The sequence below is a fragment of the Podarcis filfolensis genome (assembly GCF_964270895.1).
Source record: "Podarcis filfolensis genome assembly, chromosome: 10".
Taxonomy (NCBI): domain Eukaryota; kingdom Metazoa; phylum Chordata; class Lepidosauria; order Squamata; family Lacertidae; genus Podarcis; species Podarcis filfolensis.
Window position 1 is genome coordinate 74,514,693 of NC_139612.1, and position 21,710 is coordinate 74,536,402.

General features: G+C 45.2%; 2 protein-coding genes, 1 long non-coding RNA gene and 1 pseudogene across 4 annotated transcripts in view; 3 read left to right on the plus strand and 1 right to left on the minus strand.

The window, feature by feature from the left end:
- The window catches only part of LOC310743153, a 187,193-nt gene extending 171,020 nt beyond the window's left edge, over window positions 1-16,173 (plus strand). The window contains exons 2-3 of the long non-coding RNA XR_014538826.1: window positions 5,450-6,175; window positions 16,012-16,173. This is a non-coding gene — a long non-coding RNA (uncharacterized lncRNA). The remainder of the gene's footprint in view (window positions 1-5,449; window positions 6,176-16,011) is intronic.
- PPP6R2 (protein phosphatase 6 regulatory subunit 2) overlaps window positions 1-21,710 on the minus strand; it is a 1,004,265-nt gene that overhangs the window by 803,576 nt on the left and 178,979 nt on the right. The window lies entirely within an intron of this gene.
- LOC310743059 (olfactory receptor 13H1-like) lies at window positions 224-3,212 on the plus strand (annotated as a pseudogene). The gene is made up of 2 exons: window positions 224-489; window positions 2,529-3,212. The product of its transcript is annotated as an olfactory receptor 13H1-like (transcript).
- LOC310743055 (olfactory receptor 13H1-like) lies at window positions 8,728-10,002 on the plus strand. Its single transcript, XM_083573142.1, has one exon. The coding sequence runs from the start codon at window positions 8,828-8,830 to the stop codon at window positions 9,758-9,760; it is 933 nt and encodes a 310-aa protein (XP_083429268.1). The 5' UTR covers window positions 8,728-8,827; the 3' UTR covers window positions 9,761-10,002.

Genomic DNA, 21,710 nt, shown 5'->3' on the forward strand with positions numbered 1-21,710 from the left:
TATTTCTTGAAATATGACAACCCTAGTATAATAAGTTATCAAACCAACAGCAGCACTGACTGATTTCAGTGGGATCTAATTGTGCATAAATGAGTTGGAAAGCAGCCCGTGAGCTTGGACATGCCTGGCTCTATCCTGGATTACAAAGGGGTGGATGCTTCTTAGAGAAACCTCTGTCTGTGCTTCTAAACACATTGACCTTTCTTCCCTGCAGGAGATTGCCATGGGACTTGCAAATGAGACTATGGTGATAGAGTTCATCTTGATTGGATTATCTGAATACCCCAGAGCTCAAACCATCTTCTTCTTCTTCCTCTTGGTAGTCTACCTCACTAGCTTTCTTGGTAATGGCCTCATTATCATGCTAATCATTGTGGACCCCAGGCTTCATACTCCCATGTATTTCTTTCTGTGTGCTCTATCTTCTATAGACATCGCCCTCATCAGCAATACAGTTCCAGAGGTCTTGGTCAACTGCTTCATTTACAGGCCGACAATTTCTTCTTCTTCTTTTTTTTAAAAATTATGTTTATTAAAATTTTCAAAAGAGAGTATAAAAGAAAAACAGAAAAGAAAAAAAGAAAGAAAAAAGAAAAGAAGAAAAAAAAAACAGTTGAAAAAGTTTACCTTAATTACATTCCATACCCAATTTCCTTGACTTCCCCACACCTGCCCTTCTTGTATTCCAATTCCAATTTTTAGCTCAGCAATTTTTATCCCCCCCACTTTACCTTATTTCCTCTAATTCAATTTACTTAATCAATTTTAACTTCTAAACTTCAATCTTTATATTTCAAAACTTATTCTTAACATACTTTTCCTAAATTCCCCCATCAATTTAATTAACCTATTTAAACTTAAAAATCTCAGTCTTTATACACCAACACTTATTCTTGACAATCTTTTGCTAAGGTCGGCCCTAAATCTCTCCCCAAATTCCCCATTTTTATGTTAGTGGCAAAAACCAACTTAATTAAAACAGAATTATATTTTTACACCCTTTGGATTCCCGAAGCCCTACCACCCCCTTTCCCGGTTTCGATCCCCAACCAAAGTCCATCAGTCCATCCGAAATCAGCCTGGCGATCTCACATCCGAGGCACTTAACCCTCTCTCAATTTCTCTCTGCCGGTTTTCTTGATAGTCCTTTATTTTAAATTCCGAATCTCGAAGAGGCTCTGTTCCAATAAGGTCCATATTTCTTCCAGCCAGACCTCCATATTTAACAATGGAGCCAAAATCTTGTTTCTTACTTCTCATAAGTCCAAATGTCCCAAAGTCTCCAAATTCTACATTGGCCATATTTATATTCCATATGTCTTCAGATCCCCATAAGGGGAGATCTCTCCAATTTCCATTCTTCACTTCCAACCAAACTTTCATCGTCATGTTCTTATTTTCCATTATTTCCAACTTAGCAGGCCTCTGGCTCTCTTTAGTCATCTGCAACATCCCAGCACCTCCTTCTTTCTCATGTTCCTCTTTAAACGGCACCTCAAATGACTCAGACTCTTTCTCCTGTTTGGCTGTAAGGATTTTTGGATCGGCAACAACACTTCCCTGTTCATCTGCAGGAGCTTGAATCATATCCTTTCCAGGTTCAGCAATTTTGTTTACTGTTCCCTTCATTGTTATTACATTCATAGTCAAAACATTTGTCTGCTCCTGTAGATTTCCCAAGAGACGAAAGGTCTTTTCCAGTTCAGCCAGTATTTTTCCACTTACAGCCATTTTTGTAATGTCCTGAACCCCCTCTAGAGGGATTCTAGTTACTTAATGACAAATTAACCTTTTCTTCTTTATTTTTAACAATTTGTTACCAAATTGTATCAAATGTAACCAGCAAAGACAGCAGAGACACAGTTCTCCTTTTTTTCCAACTTTGACAGCTAGTTTGACAGCTGTCAAAATCTATAAACCTCTTCCGCAGGCTCTCTCCCCGATCGCTCCCGGGTTTTGGGGGAGGGGTGAATTCCGTTCTCTTATCCTCCAGCACAGTCACTTAAATTGGCCCAATATAAAGTTAATTGCTCTTTTCCACACACAAAAAAGACATTCACACAACCTTAGTAATAAAATCCTTGCTTTACGATGTTTACAAGGCGGGTAGGCTGACTTCCTTTTAAGCACCTTGCCCGATCTTGCCGAATTCCCAGAAATAAATTTCCCTTTTAAGTCCAATTACCGTGTTACTCACGGGTCGTTACTTTTGATCCAAATGTTCAAAGGAAGAAGTTAGTGCTCTCCATCCATGGCATGCGGCTTCACTCAGCAGGGGAAGCAGTCGAACTCTCAGCACCACGCCACTCCCGTCCCCCGTTCCGAAGCCTTTAAAAAGGCTTCTTTGCGGGTTGGGGGGGCGCAAATGGTGCCCACCGAGTCACCAGGTCCACAGACTTCAGCGCCTGTGGTTTCTAAGGGTCCCCGCATCGCCGCCGCGGCAGGACCCGACCCCTGTTGAGCAGATTCCCTCCGGAGCTCGGAGGGAATCCGCCATTAGACGATGGCGCCAACCCGGAAGTCTACAGGCCGACAATTTCCTTCTACAGATGCCTGTCCCAGATGTACATTGGTCTATTACTTGTCTCCACTGAGTGTGTCCTGCTTGCGCTCATGGCATATGACCGCTTTGTGGCTATATGCCAGCCCTTGCACTACATGAAGATCATGAGCTGGAAATTTTGCCTTTGCCTCGTGGCTGCATCTGTGGGCTTTCCTTTCCTGATAACTCTGATCAATGCACTGTTGCGGCCTACTAACTTCTGTTGACAAAATGTCATCAATCATTTTGCATGTGAGCTGGAGTCATTCCTCAAACTGGCTTGCTCTGACATTCATGCTAGTGAGCTCTTTATGCAAGCTGCCAGCATCTCTATTTTAATACCTCCCTTTGGTTTCATAGTTGTGACATATGGGCGCATAGGCCTGGCTGTACTGCGCATCCGTTCAGCACAGGGTCGCAAGAAAGCCTTTTCCACCTGCAGCTCTCACCTTGCTGTCGTCAGTGTCTTCTATGGCACAATCATGATCATGTACTTGAGGCCACAAGGGAAATCAGTTTCTGAAAAGGACAAGCTCATATCTGTAGCATATGGAGCTTTGACACCTATGCTCAACCCTTTGATCTACAGCCTGAGAAACAGGGATGTGAAGGGTGCCTTTTGGAAACTGGCTGGAAGGAAAATGTCAGAATAAGTATCAAATGGATTGCATTTGATAGTGGGCAATTTCTGATAACAAGAGGAAGTTGTGGTAAAGAGGAGGAGGAGGAGGAGGAGGAGGAGGAGGAGGAGGAGTAGTTTGGACTTGATATCCTGCCTTTCACTCCCTTTAAGGAGTCTCAAAGCGGCTAACATTCTCCTTTGCCTTCCTCCCCCACAACAAACACTCTGTGAGGTGAGTGAGGCTGAGAGACTTCAGAGAAGTGTGACTAGCCCAAGGTCACCCAGCAGCTGCAGGTGGAGTAGCGGGGAAGCGAACCTGGCTCACCAGATTACCAGTCCATCACTCTTAACCACTACACCACACTGGCTCTCTCAGTGGGACAAATTACACCCTCACTGTAGAGTTGAAGCAAATTAACCTTTACTGTTCAGCCTAACTAATTTCTGTGATAAAAATTGTGAAGGTTCCCAAGTCTGACAACCAGGCAGACACCTTTGCTGCTCTATGGAAAGCCTCCCAGCTTAACTATGCCTTCAAAACTTGGGAACACATGAAAAAAGAGATATGCTTATTCAGTATAAGAGAAAGCCGGGTGAGGAGGAACAGTGTGAAGTTGTCCTTTTGTTGAACAAAATATTCCAATGTGACCAATGTTGTCTGTCCTGAGGAATGCTTAGCTTTGATATACGGAAGCAAACCAGTTTTCAGTCTCATTTTTGTTCTTATCGGAATTCCCCAGCATCTTTACTCCTCCCACAGCTCTATTTTCATGTCTAGGAGCAGAACATGTTTACTCAGCCCACAGAGGTGGCCAGAGATAGCTGCCCCAACCTTCCTTCCCAGTGCCTGCTTTCAGAAGGCAACCACTGGATAACCCCCAGACCCACACACGTGTGTGTGTGTGTGTGTGTGCGTGTGTGTGCGTGTGGAGTATCAGTTCATTAGGCTTCAGAAAAACTGAATTTTTTAAATGTCTCTACTTTTGATAAAGACCTTCAAGCCAGGCTATCCTAATTTTGTACCATGAGCTGTTATCCTTTCCGGAGTGTCTGCATAAGAAAGGGAGACGTGCCTTGCTTCATGTCCTAAACTCCCTCAAAGTAAACCCATATAAGGAAAGGAATGCAAACGGATCACGTGGAGCGAGGTGCTGCTTAGAGAGAGTTCTTTGTGAGCTTGCTTAATGTATATGCAATTAAGGAAAGACCATAAATGGTATGCTAATAGGGCGATGTAGCCTAGGATAGGAGGGTTTTTGCCACTGTGGGTTAAACCACACAGCCTAGGACTTGCTGATCAGAAGGTCGGTGGTTTGAATCCCCGCGACGGGGTGAGCTCCCATTGCTCGGTCCCTTCTCCTGCCAACCTAGCAGTTCGAAAGCACGTCAAAGTGCAAGTAGATAAATAGGTACTGCTCCGGCGGGAAGGTAAACGGCGTTTCCGTGCGCTGGTCTGGTTCGCCAGAAGCAGCTTAGTCATGCTGGCCACATGACCCGGAAGCTGTACGCCGGCTCCCTCAGCCAGTAAAGCGAGATGAGCGCCGCAACCCCAGAGTCGGTCACGACTGGACCTAATGGTCAGGGGTCCCTTTACCTATACCTTTATGCATATGTAGTGCCTTAAGAGATAACAGAAATGTATATATGAAGAAGCCCCTCCCTTTGCTCAGAACTGATTCCTCTGAGTCAGCTTGCTGGCTAGCCAAGCAATAAACCTTTTGTTATTCTTCATTCACTGCGTGGAGTTTTCTTTCAGCCCAAACGCTGCTATTTTGCAACACTTTGTTAAGAATGTAATAATCTCAGAACGATCTACTGCTTCATAATAATCCAGTGAAAAGACACAGGACCTAGAGGTCAGACTTAGATCTTATGTGATAATGTATATTTCTCTCTTTTACTTATTTCCTTTGTTGGTTGTATAATCCTTATAATGAAGCCATAATTACTTTTGTTTATGATTATCTTCCTTATGATAGAATATAAAAATAAAATTATACATACATAAAAAACTGTATTTTGTCAATGATTCTTAAAGGAATTGTATGCTTGTGAGGGGCATAGGTAAAGGTAAAGGTACCCCTGACCATTAGGTCCAGTCACGGACGACTCTGGGGTTGCACACTCATCTCGCTTTGTAGGCCGAGGGAGCCAGCGTTTGTCCTGTTACAGTAAATTCCGGGTGCGAGACTGCTCAGCCACCCGGCTCGTCGGACTAAGTCCGCGGGTCCTAGTGGAAGAAAATGAGCTCAGCCGGAGACAGGAGCAAGATGCGGAGATCCAAGGTTTATTGCGCAACAGGTTCAAGACCAGATTGAACCCCGAGAATGGGGTGACATCAACTTTTAAAAGTTCCCTCCAAGTCCCAGAATACAGTGCAAGAAACGTCATGAATACATTATGGGAAGGTTGGGTTTCACGGATTACATCATGAATATATTACAGAAAGGTGGGGTTACACGTATTAGCATTTCAGGGAAGGGAGGGGGAAGTATGCAGAGTGAGAGATATGCATAGACAAACACTTCCTGAGTACCGCTGATGTTAAAACAATAGTCCAGATATGCATCGTCTGCCACCTGGCATTGCCCGGAGGAAGGGCTTGGCAGAACGATCTGACAGGATTAGGGTCTTCCTGCGTACGTGACTCCTCGCTTGAAGGATTATGGAGGCAGGGGAGGTGTCATAAAGTCCAGAAGAAACTGAGTCAATTGACACCAGAACCAAGGAAATCAGTGCTATGGTTGATTTTATATGAATTTCAGAAGTTTTCAGTCCATTCCAGTCTATTCCCATATTGATAATTGAAGTCGGAAACAAAATAGATACATTGTTGCAGAATTTGACACTTTCAGGAGTTCAGGAGTTTTGGTTCCATTGTTCTCCCAGCAGGGAGCCGTCAGCAGCTTGTCAAGAGGTTAAATGAGGCGTGCAGGAGCTCACTGAGCTAGCTCTGCACGGCGAATGCACGGTTCTGATTGGATAAAGCGTGGCTGTCAGCGCTGCCCAAGGTCCCAGCTCACACAAGACCAACGCTGCTTCTTCCTCAAGTAAAAAAGTCTTTATTGAAGTTCAGTTTCATTTCCAGACGTGCAGCGCGCAACGCTACGTCTATGCCCTAGACCGTAGAAGTCCCATCTGAATCTCCTCCCCCCTGACACCAGCTTAAGACTCTAGCCTTACTCCACCTCTTCCTCTGTTCCTTCTTTCTCTGGGTCCTCCTGCTAGTCGGAGTTTCAGCCCTCCTAGATTCTTCTGACGCTGAGTCCCCTGACTCTTCTCCCCCCCTCCTTCGGGCTTTAGGACCTGGCTCCCAATCCGGGTTTTCTGCTGTCCCGCGCTCCTCCACATTTGAACTTGGCGCGCGTGCGCAACCTCCCACTTTCCTTCTGACCGTTACACTTGTGTCACTGCTCCCTCCTTTGGGGAGGCTAGCTGGACCTGACCTTCCCTCCGTTTCCCCACTCCCCGATGGGGGCGTGGTCAGTCCTGACTCATCTTCTCCCCCCGCTGGAGGAGAGGCTGGTCCTGACTCTTCCCCCCCACTGTGCTCTGGTGGGGGAACTGGTCCTGATCCTCCGCTACTCCTTTGGGACTCCCCTCTGGTTCCTTGTTTATGGAACGTCCCCCCTGGGACTCCCCTCGCCCTTACCATAGGCGCCCCCTCCTGGGAATCTTCTGATTCACTGGAGAAGCTCATGGAATCTCTCGGGCCACTGTCATATTCCCCTACGCTCCCCTCTGATTCCTCTCCTCCGCTCTCTATTTGCTCTCTCCCCTGCTCTTCTGCTCCTGAGCCTCTGACAGCGGCCATTACAGTGAATGGAGGATACAATTTGACACGGTCTACCCACGTTAGAAATGGAGCGAGAGGGAAGCTTAAGGAAAGATGGTGGGTTTATTTCGCCCGTATAGAGGGAGGGAAAACCACTTTATTCATGAGGCCAGGGGTATAGTGTGGTGCTTGTGTAACGGTGTGGGGGCTGAGGGGTCAGGGCAAAGCTGGGAGCCGTCGAGGTCATCGCCTCTGACCCTTTGGTGGCCGGTGGAGGGATGAGGGAAGGTACCCCCCCTCCTTCCATATCAGTCCTCAGACAGCTTCCGGGTCATGTGGCCAGCATGACTAAGCCGCTTCTGGTGAACCAGAGCAGTGCACGGAAACATCGTTTAACTTCCCACCGGAGCGGTACCTATTTATCTACTTGAACTTGGACATGCTTTCGAACTGCTAGGTGGGCAGGAGCTGGGACCGAACAACGGGAGCTCATCCCGTCGCAGGGATTTGAATCGCTGACCTTCTGATTGGCAAGCCCTAGGCTCTGTAGTTTAGACCACAGCGCCACCCGCATCCCATTGTGAGGGGAATACATTCCATCAAATGAAAGATTGGAAGAAAGAATAGTGAGGCAGAAGAAAAATAAATTTATGTTGCTAATATGCTGGTGGTGCTTACCATATAATTTCCCTCCTTCCTACAGTGTTCATAATATAGTCTTATTTAGATTATGAAATAATAAAGTCCAAAATGTTAATGTGAAGTATGTTCCCCCTGGGTTCAATTACATACCATTACTTGTGGGATTCACCTCTGGGCTTACTTACTCCAGAAGGACCTATAATACAAATGCAGCTTACGAAAAAGGGAAAGAAAATGAGAGCAAAATACTTACCTTCTTTATCTCAATGACTAAGCAGGACTCTTCCGTTTACATGGAAGTGAACTAGATTTCAATTCATTTCACTGACCTTAAAAACAAACATCACTCTCTTAACACCAACTTTCCCGCTACAATTTCTTTGTGTTCTGGGTCTGTGATGTATTGTGGAGAGCATATTGTTATAAACCTCTCAGATCAACATTAGGAGACGTACCAGCAGGTAAGCATTTTAGTGAAAAGGGGATGACCATGCTTTGACTTCTCAGTAGTATTCATACTGTTTCCAACACTTGGCCTGATGAAGAATCAGAGACATAGCTATTCAAGCTGGTTTGTGTGACTACCTACAATTAAGATGGCAATCCAATCTCAATTCTTCTTTCTTTATTTTCTTGATTACCTGACTAAAGAGAACTGAAAGGTTGGGAGAAATTTGTGTTAAAATTTTATTTTGGGAAATGAGCCACTTATACGTAAGACTATAAGTTTACAACTTCTGACTGCCAGTGGAGGCAAAGCATTTCCACAGTGGGTGGTTTTTTTTGTCCTTTAAACACATGCTCAGATATTTGTCGATGAGTTTATGACTTCCACAAGAAATCTTTTTTTTTTTTTTGACAGGGTATCTACTGAAGAAGGAATGGCTATCTGGGTGTTCCAGATAACCTTTTTGATTTCTTAGATGTGCATTAATGTGGGTTTTGAATTTCAGTAATTTTTTATTTAGTAGTAGTCGTAGCAGTCATTGTTATCTTCTTGCCTTCTACGAAAGTTTCTTAGGGCAATATACCATAAAAACAGCACAAGAAAAATTGAAAAACAACACACAGCATATATCTTCAAAACTCAAAGCAAAGCAAAATAGGCACCCATGGTCCATACATTTGTCTTGGCTAGGTCTTCTGTCTTGGATAGAGCAGTTTTTTAGGGATGACCAAAATTGCATACCTCCCGCTGTGACATATTTCTAAATACTTCATTCTTTTCAACCTGCAGGAAAATGTTATGGCTGCTGAAAATGAGACTGTGGTGACTGAGTTCATCTTGATTGGATTATCCGAATACCCCAGAGTTCAGGCTGTATTCTTTTGGTTCCTCTTGATTGCCTACCTCATTAGTGTGCTTGGGAATGGACTTATTATCCTGCTGAGTATAAAGGATCCTGACCTTCATACTCCCATGTATTTCTTTCTTTGTGTCCTCTCATCACTCGACCTTATCCTTACTAACAATGCACTTCCAAATATCTTGGTCAACTGCTTCATTTACATGCCCACAATTTCCTTCTCCGGATGCCTGCTGCAGATGTACATTGGTTTGTTAGTTGTCGCAACAGAATGCATCATCCTGGCCATCATGGCATATGACCGCTTGGTGGCTATATGCCAACCCTTATACTACATGCAGATCATGAGCTGGAGAGTTTGCATAGCCCTGGTGGCTGTCTCTGTAACACTTTGCTTTCTCAACACCGTAGCCACAGCCCTGTTGCAACCTAGGGACTTCTGTGGCCGACACATCATCAACCATTTTGCATGTGAGTTACAGTCATTCCTCAAATTGGCTTGCTCAGATACACATATCAGTGAGTTATTTATGCATATTACCAGCCTTTTTCTCCTAATACCACCCTTTGGTTTCATAGTTGTGACATATGGGCGCATAGCCCTGGCTGTACTGCGCATCCGTTCAGCACAGGGTCGCAAGAAAGCCTTTTCCACCTGCAGCTCTCACCTTGTTGTCGTCAGTGTCTTCTATGGCACAATCATGATCATGTACTTGAACCCACAAGGGAAAACGGTTTCTGAAAAGGACAAGCTCATATCTCTAATGTATGGAGTTTTGACACCTATGCTCAACCCTTTGATCTACAGCCTGAGAAACAAGGATGTGAAGGGTGCCTTTTGGAAACTGGTTGGAAGGAAAATATCAGAATAAGTATCAAAACATGATGATAAGGCCATAGCTTTCAATTACTTTTATTAGCATAGGTCTGATCTGAAGATACTCGAGGGAAAATGATGTCCTTCACCCATATTTTTTTGATAATGACATTTAACCAGCCCTGTTCCATTATAGCTCTCAGTTCTGTTAACCAGTTTCCCTCCCAGAGATTCATGTCCCCTAGAAGTGTCCCCCCCCCCATCGACATCCAGAATTGAAGGAAACTGCAGCAAGAGGTGACAGCTCTGGACTTGACTTAATTTGAAACCTTTTCCAAATCATATAAATGTTTGGAGTTACAGAGTTTCATTTTAAAAACTGTATGTTCTTTCCTATTTTTATGCCATAGGGATTTTTTATCTCAGCAGGTGAACCATTTTGTTTTATTTTTGTTGACAGCAAATTTTGCAACCATTTTTTTATATTCTGAGCATGGCTATGTTGTAATAGCATTATATGTTAGGAAATATCAAACCACCTGATATTTGTTGACAGAATGCTTTTGATGTAATTCTGAGTTTCCTGCATGCCCATAAAAAACTTAGATATTACTATTTTTCATTCATTTGTCACTCGTTGTCAGGGGAGTGCCATTGGGACAGGGGAGGGAGGCAGGGGGATACAGAGAGCATCCAACGCTTCTGAGGAGCAGCTCCTTGTCCAAGGGTGGGGAAAGCCACACCTCCAGTGCAGGGAAGGGGGAAGCCAACTGAGAGCCCAAGCGCCTCACCTAGCCTGGCCAGCCAGGAAACAGGCACTCCCTTTCCGTCGCCCAGTTTGAGCAGAGGGGTGAAGTGTAAGGAGGGGAGGCAGAGATTTGGGGTGTCTAAGTATTTATGCTGGGGAGAAACCAGAAGGGGCCACTCCCGGAATCTGCAAGTGACTAAGACGGACATGAACTTTGGGGTTCTGCACTGTAAATAGTTGCACAAATAAAAACCTGCAAAAGACAGGTCGGAGTCCTGCCTGGTTACTCGTGAGCAACCACATCACCACCTGACACTCCTGTTTAATATTATAGTATTAGAAAGAGAATATCTTTATTTTTTTATAAAAGAGCTTCTTCTTGCCCCTGAGAAATTTAAACTTTCCCAGTTTGATAGATCTATTTTTATTTCTCTAATTGATTTGGAATGATTGACTTGACTTAGATCTTCCAAATTTCCAGATTCTCAGATATCCAGCTGGGGTCTCCTTTAATCTACGCTTTCTGTTTCCCATGTGTGTTACAAAGCTAACTGGCTGGCGCTGTCCACCTCCAGCCACATCAGGCCCCCAGGGAACAGTGGGCAGTGCCCACTTAGCCAATCGGAGGCAGGGGCTTGGGGGTTGCAAGCAGCCTGCCCCTACCCTGCTTAAGAGGGCGGCCAGGTGTGAGGATCGTCGTGGGATTTTTCCACCCACCCACCTAGTATTTAAGGGCCCGTCCATGGGGGGGGGGAGTGGGCACGTTGCCTATGAGCCTTGCTATGGTTTATTCAGTCGCCATATCCAGGGCCAAGGGAATTTTCTCCTGCAAGCAAATAGGCCAGTTTGCAGGTTTTTGCCTACCTCACATCAGCTTTCACAACAAATAAGGCATTGGTCTGGATACTTAATCACAGGGGTCCTGTGAGAGGCGTCCAGGAGGGGTGACTCTGTCTGAGAGTCCACTGGGGGACCAATGAACCAAAACACCCCTCCCAATGGCAGCCTGTGCAGGGTTGGGGCATCCAATCCATTTTGGGGGGTGACTCCCCAGCATAGGTTCCACCCCACCAGGTTCCTATCAGGAATCCATGTCTCTCCTTGAGGCCATGACACTAGTTTGGATGCTAAGTTCAATACCTTTTCCTGTTTAGTGCTGATAGATTGTAGTCTTAGCACACTTAATAGGCACAACTCAGACAGTAGATCTGCTTCATGTTCAAAAGGTACAGTGGCACCTCAGGTTACATACGCTTCAGGTTACAGACTCCGCTAACCCAGAAATAGTGCTTCAGGTTAAGAACTTTGCTTCAGGATGAGAACAGAAATCGTGCTCCAGAGCCATGGCAGCAGCAGGAGGCCCCATTAGCTAAAGTGGTCTTCAGGTGAAGAACAGTTTCAGGTTAAGTACGGACCTCCGGAAAAAATTAAGTACTTAACCCGAGGTACCACTGTATTGGCTTGTCCACGGGAGGTGAATCAACAAGGCTTCATGGTAACATAGTGGCTTCAATGTTCTCTTGTTGACTTGCCCTCACCTCTTGAGTTGCCCACTACTCTGCCAGGAGTCTTCTTCTTTGGCGATCCCTCGTAGCCGAGTAAGATTGTCTTCCATAAACATGGTTTTAACAATGAGTCCATAAGTGATGGTGGAGGCCAATTCTGGATCCACACGTCCTTCCACAGTGGGGACATGGGTTTCCAGGCGGGAGTTGATCACAGTGTGGATTTGCCAAGCGTGCCTTCCTCTTGGCACGTTTCTCCCTTGCGTCCTGAGTTCTAGCGTCTTCAAAGCCCATGACAACTTTGGTGAAGGCTGTTCTCCAATTGGAGTGCTTGCAGGCCAGTGTTTCCCAGGATTGATAATTTTGGCATCCCTAAAATCTGCTGGGATCGCTTCTCTTTCCCAGATTTTTTTGATTAGCTTGTGAAGTTGTTGTGCAAGTTCGATTCCACCCACTTTGAAGATTTTAGCAGGTATCCCATCAGGTCCACTGGCTTTGTTGTTTTTCTTTTTTTTTAATAAATTTTTATTGATTTTACAACATATATTAAAACACAACTAACAATTAACAACACATAAGCAAACAAACATATAAACACATATAATTTCTTAGCCTCTCTTTCTTGAACCTTGTTTCAACGACTTCTCCATATCTCCCTTTTCTGCATCCCTGTTTTAAACTTTTCCAGCAACCCCTAATTTCAATACTTGTAATTCAGTTTCTAATCTTTTTCCTCTTACCCAATTATTTATCACTGCAATTCTGTTTTACATTACCCATAACATTTTAGCACTCATTAATTTTACAACAGTTCTTAAGATAAACTTTAAATTTCTTCCAATCTTCTTCCACCGTCTCTTTCCCTTGGTCACGGATTCTGCCAGTCATCTCAGCCAGTCCCATATAGTCCATCAGCTTCGTCTGCCACTCTTCCAGCGTGGGTAGTTCTTGTGTCTTCCAATACTTTGCTAAAAGAACTCTTGCTGCTGTTGTAGCATACATAAAGAACGTTCTATCTTTCCTTGACACCAATTGGCCTACCATGCCCAGGAGAAAGGCCTTTGGTTTCTTATGAAAAGTACACTTAAGTACCTTCTTAATTTCATTATAGATCATTTCCCAGAAGGCCTTAATCCTTGGGCACGTCCACCAAAGGTGGTAGAAAGTACCTTCAGTTTCCTTACATTTCCAGCATTTATTATTGGGCGTATGATAGATTTTTGCAAGCTTGACTGGGGTCATGTACCACCTATAAATCATTTTCATAATGTTCTCTCTTAATGCATTACATGCCGTAAACTTTATACCGGTTCCCAGTCAGCAAACATAATGTCATGCCCGATGTCTTGTGCCCATTTAATCATAGCTGATTTAACCGTCTCATCCTGTGTATTCCATTTCAACAGCAAGTTATACATTCTTGACAAATTCTTAGTATTGGGTTCCAATAGTTCTGTTTCTAGTTTTGATCTCTCCACCTGGAAACCAATTTTCCTGTCCTGTTTGAAAACTTCATTTATCTGGTAATAATGAAGCCAATCTCTTACTTTTGACTTCAGTTTCTCATAGCTCTGCAATTTCACTTTTCCCTCCTATCCCTCTCCTCCTGAGATCTCAAAGTTATCAAACAGTTTCTTGGGCTCTTTCTGTTTTGTCTCCTGCCCAGTCTAAAAGCAGTTACTATCTTGAATTCCTCCTCTTTCAAATTGTCCTGCCAAAATTCCAAAAACTCTTTTGTAAGAAAGTCTATCAGGTTATCCTTTTCACTTTCTGGAATCAATCTCAGTCTCAAATTCCTATTTTTCCTCTGTAGTTCCAATAAAGACAGGGCCGCATCATGTTCCTCCAGCTTTTTGCAGACTGGTACTAACTTTTCCTGTGTAGTTTCTGCAGAAGTTTTTGCCTCTTCAGCAATCTTTCTAGTTACCTCATTTTCTTGAACTAATTTGTTTATTGTCTCTGTATTTAAATCCAATTTTGTTGACAACTCTTTCAGCTGTTTGGAGTTCTCTGTGCTCTGCTTTGTGAGCGCTTCCAAAGCCTCGTTTATTTTAACTAATGCCTGTGTCACTGGCTCCATAGATAAAGTTGTAGCTGCGCCTGCTGCAGCTGGACTTGAAATTGAGCCCCCTTTTTTCTGAGCAGCTTTACTCTTAGCTCTTGTTGTTATCTCTTCTACTGGGCCACTCATGTCCCAAGGTCTTTCCCACGGGAATTACTTTCAAATGGAAAACTCCACCAGCCTTTTTTTTTACAGTGAAAATAATAACTGTTTCCCTGCAACCCTCTAGAGGGAGCAGTCCAAAGTTCAAAATACAAAGAAACAAGGATTCCCTTCAAAAGTAGCAACCAATTATCCAATATTTTCCAAGAATGATACTGTCAATTTGTAACTTTCCAGAGTCCCAAACTTGTAGCAAATAAGGTCTTTACTTTGTAATAATTAGGCAAAGCACCAACTTTGTAGCAAGTCTCTAATGACAGTTCTCAGTCCCGGTGGTTCACTTTCCAGGCAGTCCTCCCCAAGGGTTCAAAACGGCAGAAAATTCCCCTTCTATGCTTTTTTCATGCAGGTAATACAAATCCAAGTCTTCCCCCCCCTGCCCCTGCCAGCTAAGGGGAGGATTTAAATCCAATGTCTGAGTCCGTCAATTTTAAAGCTGTTTTCTGTCAAATTGCAGCTTTCTGTTTCGTTGCTTTAGTTATCATGCAGTCCGGGGAAGGCAGACTTCCTTACTTTTTGCCTTCTCCGTTTTCAGCCAATTTTCGGAAATTCTTTTTTTTAAAGTTGTTGTTCAATCTTACTCACGGATAATCCAATTAAGTTCCAAATGTCAGGAAGGAATCGGCGCTCTCCGTCAATGGCGACGCGGCTTCACTCCATGGGCTGGGTAGCGACTCTCAGCACCGCGCTCGCCCGATGCCGCTCCGGAGCCTTTAAAAAGGCTCCTTTGCAGTAAGGGGGGCGCTTAAGGTGCCCACCGAGTCTCCGTGCTCACAGGCTTCTGCGCCTGTGATTTTAGGGGTCCCCGCTTCGCCGTAGCGGTCAGACCCGAACTCGCGGAGCAGTCTCCCTGAGCGGAGCTCAGCGGGAGACCGCCATTGAGCGCTGGCGCCGACCGGAAGTCCTGGCTTTGTTGTTTTTCATTTGGTTAATAGCTGTACACAACTCTCCTAGATTTGGAGATGCTGCAAGCTCGTCTCTAATTTGTTTTTGTGGAATTTGTGAGAGGACCTCAGCAGCTACGGGGGAGATGCAGTTAAGGAGATGTTGGTAGTGTTCTTTCCAGAGCAGTGCAATAGCTTCTTTATCTTTTAGAAGTGTGGTACTATCTGCTGAGTGTAGGGGGCATATGCCATGATTTATTTCATGGAACTTTGAAGTGTCAGGCATAGCTCTAATGGCTTTAGCCCAAATGTAGCAGAGTTTTCCTGCACAGCGAAGAAGCTAGTTGAGGTGGAAATGACTAGTCAGCTAGACTCAGAATAACTATTTACAGGATTTATTAAAAGGAAAAATAAAACCAGCAAAGTTTCTGCATACGAAAGAAAGCAAAATAAATCCTTTCTTTCTCTCTCTCTCTTAACCATACACAGCACTTCTACTCCTAACATACCTAACCCAAACTGTGCTAGCGCTCCTAGATAACAGAGTTGAGTGCTGGTCGTTAACCAATCAGAGTAAGTAGTTTCTAGGTCAAGCAGACCTTGGCTTTCTGCCAAGAGTAAATTGACACTGCCTTGAGTTAATTGTGTGAAGCCAGAATCTGTAAGTTTTCATGAGAATCAATTAACAGAAACTGAACACCCCCTCACAGATTCTGCTGGACAATTAACATCAAATAACACCTATGTAGGAGATTATTTTTCCAGCAAACCTAAACCCTTGCACATTTGCTTGTTCTTTATCTTTGCCAATGGTTTAGTTAATACATCTGCTACATTTTCTTCACTTGATACATAAGTACATGTGATTATATTGTCTTGTACACAGCAACGTACATTTTGGTATTTTACAGAGATATGTTTGGAACGTTGTCAGGGGCTCGGGAGCAGGAGCACAGGGGAGAGAGGAAATGGAGAGCGAAGGGGAAGAATCCGAGGGCAGCGTAGGGGAGTATGACAGTGACCCGAGAGATTCCATGAGCTTCTCCAGCGAATCAGAAGATTCCCAGAAGGGGGCGCCGATGGTCAGGGCAAGGGGGGTCCCAGGGGGGACGCACCAGAAACAAGGAGCCAGCGGGGACCCCCAAAGCAGCAGCAGTTTCCCCACCAGAGCGTAGTGGGGGGGAAGAGTCACATGTGTCAGGACCAGCGTCTCCTCCAGCGGGGAGAGAAGATGAGTCAGGGCTGACCACGCCTCCATCGGAGAGTGGGGGAACGGAGGGGAGGTCAGTTGCAGCTAGCCCCCCCGAAGGGGGAAGCAGTGACAGCAGCAGTGAAACGGTCAGGAGGAAAGTTGCCGGCTGGGCGCGCGCGCCAAGTTCAAATGTACAGGCGCGCAGGACAGCAGGAGACCCGGATTGGGAACCAGCTCCTAAAGCCCGCCGGAGGGAGGGGGAAGACTCAGGGGATTCAGCGTCAGAAGAGTCTAGAAAGGGCGAGACCCCGACGGACAGGCGGAACCAGAGGCGGAAAGAGCAGAGGAAGAGGTGGAGCAAGGCTAGAGTCTTAAACTGGTGTCTGGGGGGAGGAGATTCAGACGGAGCTTCAGCGGTCTAGAGTTTGAGACGTAGAGCTGCACGCTGCGGCTGTGGAAGTGAAACTGAACTTCAATAAAGACTTTTGTACTTAACAACGAAGCGGCGTTGGTCCTTTGTGAGCTGGGATCTCGGGCAGCTCTGACAAACGTGATTTGAAACCCTCTGTTTTACTTAAGGTTATACAAGCCTGATTATCAATGTAAACTCGTACTGGTTCTCCACAATTTACATTTAAATCTGCTAACAAATGCTTGAAATAAATCACCTCGTTGCACAATTCACTCAATGCGGCGTACTCGGATTCCGTTGATGACACACTTACAACGTCTTGCTTGCGTGACCGCCAGCTGATTAAAGTTCCACCGACCATTATGACTAGTCCTGTGACAGATTTTCTATCTGGCAAATTTCCCCAGTCACTATCACAGTAGCAACTCAACATTTCATCCTCTGAAGAATTTAATTGTAACATATAGCCAATTGTCTGTTTGAGGTACCCCTTGACCAACTTCGTTTTAGATGCGCTGAAGACCCACATCGGAAACAACGCCTAACAGCAAACGCTGACTCCTCATCGGTATGCTGCTTTTGCTTCACCTCTGGCACGGCATGAGAACTCCTTCCAAACCGCCCGCCTGTAGAAGCCTCTGCAGCAAACGACCTTTCTTGCCTCTTCTGCCATTCTTCAATCAAACGCCCAGTAACGTAACTGACTGATAAATCACGCTCCTGTATGCCTTCTAGAGACAAAACTAAATTATCCCAGCTTTCCGGGAGAGAACTCAAAATAATAGCCACCTTCTCCTGCTGGTCTAACACACAGTCTCTTTCCTGTAGCGCAGCAAACTTTAACTGTAAACTGTGTAGGTGTTCCTGCATTGTAACCCCAGGCTGTAACATTGCCTTGTACAATGCCTTGCGAATGAACAGCTTGGAAACCGCTGTCTCACGCACATGGAGTTCTTTAAGTGCTTGCCACACACCTCTAGCTGTCTTGATTCCCCTCACATACGGCAACTGGGAATCTTCCAGCCCCAAGACAATTGTGGCCCTTGCTCTTTGGTCTTTATCGAGGTCTTCATCATCAGGCTTCGCAGGAAACTTACTCACCACTTGCCAGAGACGATCCCTCTGCAGCACTGCCTGCATGCGTTCCGACCACCGCAAGTAATTGGAGTCATTCAGACGCTCAAAAGCCATCTGAACTGGTTGTGAGGCCATCTTGAGAGCGATGTCCCTGGAACCCGGAACCAGCTACTCACGACCGCCGAGAGAGAAAACAGGAGCCACAGCACCTAGCACTCACACGCTGCAGCTGTTGTCCTTGTGTCCACTGCGTCACCAGCTCACAACAGTCAGGAACCAGCCAGTGTCCATCTGCTGCACCAACGGGAACAACAACTTCTGGAACTACTGGAACCAACACCGTTGATGCTGACACCACCACAACTCAGGCTGGCAGCACAATACCCATAACCTCATGGTCAGGCATAGCTCTAATGGCTTTAGCCCAAACGTAGCAGAGTTTTCCTGCACAGCGAAGAAGCTAGTTGAGGTGGAAATGACTAGTCAGCTAGACTCAGAATAACTATTTACAGGATTTATTAAAAGGAAAAATAAAACCAGCAGAGTTTCTGCATACGAAAGAAAGCAAAATAAATCCTTTCTTTCTCTCTCTCTCTTAACCATACACAGCACTTCTACTCCTAACACACCTAACCCAAACTGTGCTAGCGCTCCTAGATAACAGAGTTGAGTGCTGGTCGTTAACCAATCAGAGTAAGTAGTTTCTAGGTCAAGCAGACCTTGGCTTTCTGCCAAGAGTAAATTGACACTGCCTTGAGTTAATTGTGTGAAGCCAGAATCTGTAAGTTTTCATGAGAATCAATTAACAGAAACTGAACGTTATTGGCCCATAGATGGTCTTTGTGGCTTTAAAGAAACTCTGTACATCATGAGTGTTGGTTAAGTGCTGGATCTCTTGAGCACTTAGGTAAAGGTAAAGGGACCCCTGATCATTAGGTCCAGTCGTGGCCAACTCTGGGGTTGCATGCTCATCTCACTTTACTGGCTGAGGGAGCCGGCGTACAGCTTCTGGGTCATGGCGAACCAGAGCAGCGCACGGAAACGCCGTTTACCTTCCCACTGGAACAGTACCTATTTATCTACTTGCACTTTGATGTGCTTTCGAACTGCTAGGTTGGCAGGAGCAGGGACCGAGCAACGGGAGCTCACCCAGTCGCGGGGATTCGAACTGCCGACCTTCCAATCGGCAAGTCCTAGGCTCTGTGGTTTAACCCACAGCGCCACCCGTGTCCCCTTGAGCACTTAGTATAAACCTATTGGATATAGGTAACCCAGATCAGAGGGAAAGTGTCCCACAATGAAGTCATCTAATCTGCTTTTTTTTGGAATTGGGCAGATTACTCAAGCTCTGTGATGAAGCAATCCTTTTCCTCCTTTTGATCATATTAGGGAACAAACACTGTTCTTATATAGGGCAGCAAAATTCCAGATTCTGTGGAGTCCTGTCTAGCTGCTAAGCCAAAAGTGTTGTCTTTGCTGTTGTTAAATTAGGCAAGCAGTCAATAAGCAGTAGAGGCACAATAGTCTTGCGATAGTTTTGCAGGTGTCAGCAAATAACTTGGCAGTGAGACCTTAAGTCATAAACTATTGAGTTGCAGTGAAGGCAATAACATCTGCAAAACAACAGGCAAACGCAGTGGCAGAGCAGTAAAACAGTAAAATTAAGCAAGGAAACAATAAAACACTAAAACCAGTCCATAAAACAATAAAACTTAACTATAAAATCGGAAACTCAGTTGGGGCTGCTGGCGCTGTCAACATCTGACTGGAAGTCTTGCATTTTATGATTCTAATGGCAGAGGTAGAGAGAGAGAGAGAGAGAATGAGAGAGTTATATAGATAGATTGATTGATATTTCTTTCTTTGATGGTGTCTGTATGGTTCTGTCATGGCCTTGGGCTAGTAAAATAAAGCTTATCTTCTGAAAGGTTCTTATCAGGTAGCAGGTGAGCTGCCTGATGCTGGATATGTACATGCCCAATGCCATAGCCAAACCTACTGTTTCCTGTAATCAATAAAGCTGTGGCTTAATTCTGTCTGATCGATATTGATCCAGAGTAGATTCCAATGTATAGCTAGCAGAGTAAAAACTTAAACACACTGCAGGAGTCCCAAAAAATAGACCAGAGGCAATTGTATTTCATCCAGCAGAGCTTTACTGAGGAATGATGAGGAATGGTGGAATGGAGGAAAGTAGTAGGTCAGGCTTAGCTCGGAAAGAAGGAGATATGAGAGCCATCTTCAAATATCTCAAGGGCTGTCTCATGAAAGATAGAGCAGACTTGCTTTGTCCTGCTCTGGAAGCTAGGGCCCAAACCAATGAATTCTAATTCCATGAATGGAGATTTTGACTGAACACTAGGAAGATCGTTCTGAGGGTAAGTGTTGTTTGACAGTGGAATGGACCCCCTTGGGGGAATGGACCTTCAGTGGAGGTTTTTAACCAGAGATTGGATGGCCATCTGTCAGGGATTCTTTAGCTTGGACTAGATGACCCTCAGGGTCCCTTCCAACTCTACAATTCTAGGATTCTATGAAAAATGCCATTTTGCTCCATTTTGACCTGGCATTGCTATCCCCCACTCTCACCCCCCCACCTCCTTCTGATCTGGGCCAATACCCAATTCCACTCTGTTGCTTGGAAGCAGCTGCCTGTTACTTCACACACCTTTGCTGCCTGTGGACATTCGATGCTCATGGAGCAATACTTGTCTGACTTGGAGCCAGACGTGGTGAGGAAACAGAACTTAGCGGTGTGACCACAGGCTTCCCACCTTGTCTGCTGCATTGTGCACTTCAGTCTCTTAGGAAAGGATGCTGAAGACATCCCATGTCTGTGTAGGTTGCAAAATATGAGCAAATGCCCTGTAAATTTCACAGGACAGGACACAGCACAACCAACAGCTCACAACCGGCACTAATAATCCTCCCCCAGAATAATATGAGAGCGCGATCCTCACTTTGGAGTGCCCCTCTTCTGAGCCCCCCTCTCTCTCCCACAGACACACAACAATGCACACAATTTTATGCCAATGCCTGCCATTGCCAACAATATCAAAACAAAGTGTTGATTCAGCACTACAAGTAAAATACAAACAGCACAACACACACATTCAGACCAGTTCAGAAAGCAGCAGGTTGGTGATCAAAGAGCATTCGGGGGAAAGAGAGGATTATACCTGCCCTTCCTTTGGAAAAACAGATATAGAGGATGATGGATGGCATGGAAGAGTTTGGTGCTGGAATGATTGGGTTGTTTCCAAGGCTGCTGTCCTGTTCAAGCAAGAGATTTCTGCTTGGTATAAGACATTTCCCTCCTCTCCACTGAAGACTCCCCCAGGCAACCTCAAAACCTGCTCTAAAGATTGGAATGACTCTCCAGAACAGATGTGGTGGTTCCTGGGGCAGAGATGGGTTTAGGGCAGTGTTTTCCCACATGAGGTGTGGGGTAGGGGTGTTGAGTTTTGTCCTTGCACCAGGCACCACTGAAATTTGAAAGATCAACGTCCACCATTGTCCAGGGAGAGGAGAGGAATCAGGGGTCAATTTGTGAATTTGGAGACAAGCCATTGAGTTGCAGATGGTGGAGAGAAAGCCCAGGCAGAAATGATGGTATGAGGTGTGGATCTGAAGGACTTAGCATGAGAAGAGCCCTGAAACGGACCAGCCCAAAAGCCTGTCTAGTCCAGCACTCCTTGCTCTCTCCCACAAGCTCACACTCTCTTTTGTAAACCAGTAAGAGGCTGTTTTCACAAGCAAGCGGCATAGAAATATAAAAACTCCCATCAGCCTCAGCCTCACATGGTCCTGCATGGGGCGATGGGAGTAGTAATCCCAAACATCTGGAGGGCACCAGGCTGGTGAAGGCTGTGATGTGACCTGTGTCCAGCTCTCCCATCATCCCCCTTTGGTCCCAACAAGGACTTCAAGACTTGCGTTCTCGCTCTCTTTCACAGTGGACAT

What these genes read in the sequence shown, in the direction of transcription:
- LOC310743055 (XM_083573142.1), top strand. Translation starts at nt 8,828, where the DNA reads ATGGCTGCTGAAAATGAGACTGTGGTGACTGAGTTCATCTTGATTGGA.